At 64.7% G+C, this 2,324-nt stretch overlaps 1 protein-coding gene across 1 annotated transcript in view; it reads left to right on the top strand.

Moving 5' to 3' along the window:
* LOC113212103 (dorsal-ventral patterning protein Sog) overlaps window positions 1-2,324 on the top strand; it is a 37,965-nt gene that overhangs the window by 15,023 nt on the left and 20,618 nt on the right. Inside the window, exon 2 of the mRNA XM_052266014.1 lies at window positions 1,300-1,466. Within this exon, the coding sequence (XP_052121974.1) occupies window positions 1,301-1,466 (166 nt within the window). The 5' untranslated portion in view covers window position 1,300. The remainder of the gene's footprint in view (window positions 1-1,299; window positions 1,467-2,324) is intronic.

Genomic DNA, 2,324 nt, shown 5'->3' with positions numbered 1-2,324 from the left:
GGGGGGGGGACACACACACACACACACATCGGCCACTAACCGTCCGCGGGGGTAGAGGTTGCCCACCCGGTGGTGTGTGTGTGTGAGGGTGGTCGTCGGGGTGGTGGGGACGCTGCTTCCTCCCCCGCCTCCCCTATCCCCGTCGAGCAGTCGTGGTGGCGGTGGCGCCCAGCCTGCGGGTCGGTCGCGCGCCCTGCAACCGCCTTGTGCTCTCATATTGTAAGTCAAGGCGAGAAGAGCAAGGTTTTACACACATTCGCTCACATTCACACTCACGCACACACTCTCACACTCGCGCTGTCGTGGAGCTGACCCTGTTTTGCCGTGGTATGTGCGTGTGAACTCACTGCCAGGACTGGCTCCTCCGCAACGCCTTCTCCCCCCCCCCCACCTCTCTCTCACACACGCGGGTACATAAACACTGTTACACGCTGGGCAATAAGAGACACCACCCTCACCTCGCTCTGCTTAGCGTTGCGACATTTTTTTCACGCCTCAGGAATGCAAGCGGGCTCGCGATGTGCAGTCATTAGACGCCAGATTTGTCTCTCGGCCGTTTTACTAAGTAAAAAAAGAAGACGCAGTAAATACGAGTGTTGGGCTGGTGCTCGCTGCTGCGCGGAGGGGGGAGGTAGGGGTAGGGGTGAGGGAGGGCGCCGGGGAGAGTCTCCTCTGCTTCTCTCTCCCTCTGCTCTTCCCAGCGGAAGAGTGTGTATTAACTATCATCACCGGTCCTAGTAAACTTGTCGCGGTCCTCAATGGCGGGGCGCGGCGGCTCGGTGGCGAGGCTTGGGCCCCGTCCAAGTGAGTGACCGCCAGTCGAGGGGAGGAAGGAGGAGAAGGGGAAGAGGGGGGGTCGCCTGATGTTGGGGTGTTACTGCCGAGCTTCGGGCGAAACGTCAGCGCCAATTCAATATCCCGCCCAATAAGCAGGCGGGGTGGGTTCGAATAAAAAACCCGTGTAGTGACAGAGCCAGGCTCGGAATGTGCGGGTGGAGCGTGGTGGGGCGTGGCGGGGCGTGGCGCGGTGGGCGCTGGGTACTCCCTGATGTTGTTGTTGATGCTGGTCGGCGCGCCGCCGCCCCGCCGCCCGGTATCGATTTCGGCTCTGCTTGCACGGGTGTAGGCTGCTGCCGCTGCTGCCGCCCGCGCGGCGCCGAGGCCACGGAGCGTCTCGCCGTGCTGGGGCCCCAGCCTGTCTGCCGGCCTGCCCCCTCGCAAGGCCCCACGGCTCCAGCCACCGCGCTGGAGGAGGAGAAGGGTACCTTGTCCTAATGGATCGCTTTGTTTGTCCCGCAGGATGGCTGCCGCCGCGCTCCTGTGGCTGGCGCTGCTGGCGCTCGCCGCCGCGCCCCTCGGCGCCCAGGGCCGCATGCCGGGCTCGGGGCCCCTGGAGCGGCACAACAACCCCCTGATTGACGAGGCCGGCCGAGGAGGCCATCACAAGCACAACGCGCGGAACGCAGGTGAGTCGTCATCCCCAGGACGCTAAAATAAAACTGGCCACCGTGTGAGGTTAGGATGGCTCATTGCCGTCAACGGGTTTCTTTCTTGAAGACCTCACCGTGAGCAGATCCTGCTCCTCCCGGGATCGGGGTACAGTACGCCGGGAGCGCGCGGTGGAAGCCCCCGGCAGGGTAGGCAGCGCGCTGGACCTCCCCGCCCGCGGGCGTGCCCACCCGCCCGCCCTCCGGCGCTTCGAGCCCCGCCGCTGCCGCACCCGCACCACCCGGCCGCACCCGCCCGCGTCCACGTCGACGCTCTCGGCGGTCAGGGCGAGCGCCGACCTGCGTCTGCGACTGGCGTCGGCGCGGGGCCGGGATAGGGTACAGAGAGATGGGGTAGGGCGCGCTTTAGAGTGCCCGGGAAGGCAAAGTAGTGGCGAAGGAAGGTGGGACGCGTTGCCTTCCAGGAAGTGAAAGATAAACGACGCCGGGCGTTATCTCGGCGGGTGCGATGCCAGCATGAGCGCGGTGCTGCGCGGCGCTGCGCCAGGGGCCGGCCGAGCCAGCATAGCCAGCGCACTGCACACTGCGTACGAGCCGCACAGTCTCGATGCTGCACCCAGTTTTTATTATTTAAAAAAAATCCCCACAAGTAAGCGGGAGACAAGGTAAGGTAGCTGTTGTCGTGAGAGCTGCGCGCTGCGGCGCTCGGTCGCGTGTTCGGGGCCTCGGCGAAGGGGAGGGCCGCGGTCGCGGCTCACCAGTGCCATGGGTTTTACATAACCCCATGATCTCCGGGCGGGGCGGGGCGTGAAGCTTATCGCTATCAGTCACACCGTTTGGTCCACAATGGAGGCACGTTTGTTATTCGGTGTGCCG

The sequence above is a fragment of the Frankliniella occidentalis genome, unplaced genomic scaffold (genome assembly GCF_000697945.3).
Source record: "Frankliniella occidentalis isolate FOCC.00 unplaced genomic scaffold, Focc_3.1 Scaffold34, whole genome shotgun sequence".
In the NCBI taxonomy this organism is placed as follows: domain Eukaryota; kingdom Metazoa; phylum Arthropoda; class Insecta; order Thysanoptera; family Thripidae; genus Frankliniella; species Frankliniella occidentalis.
The sequence above is the reverse complement of the archived record's forward strand: the minus strand, read 5'-3'. Positions and strand labels throughout refer to the sequence as shown.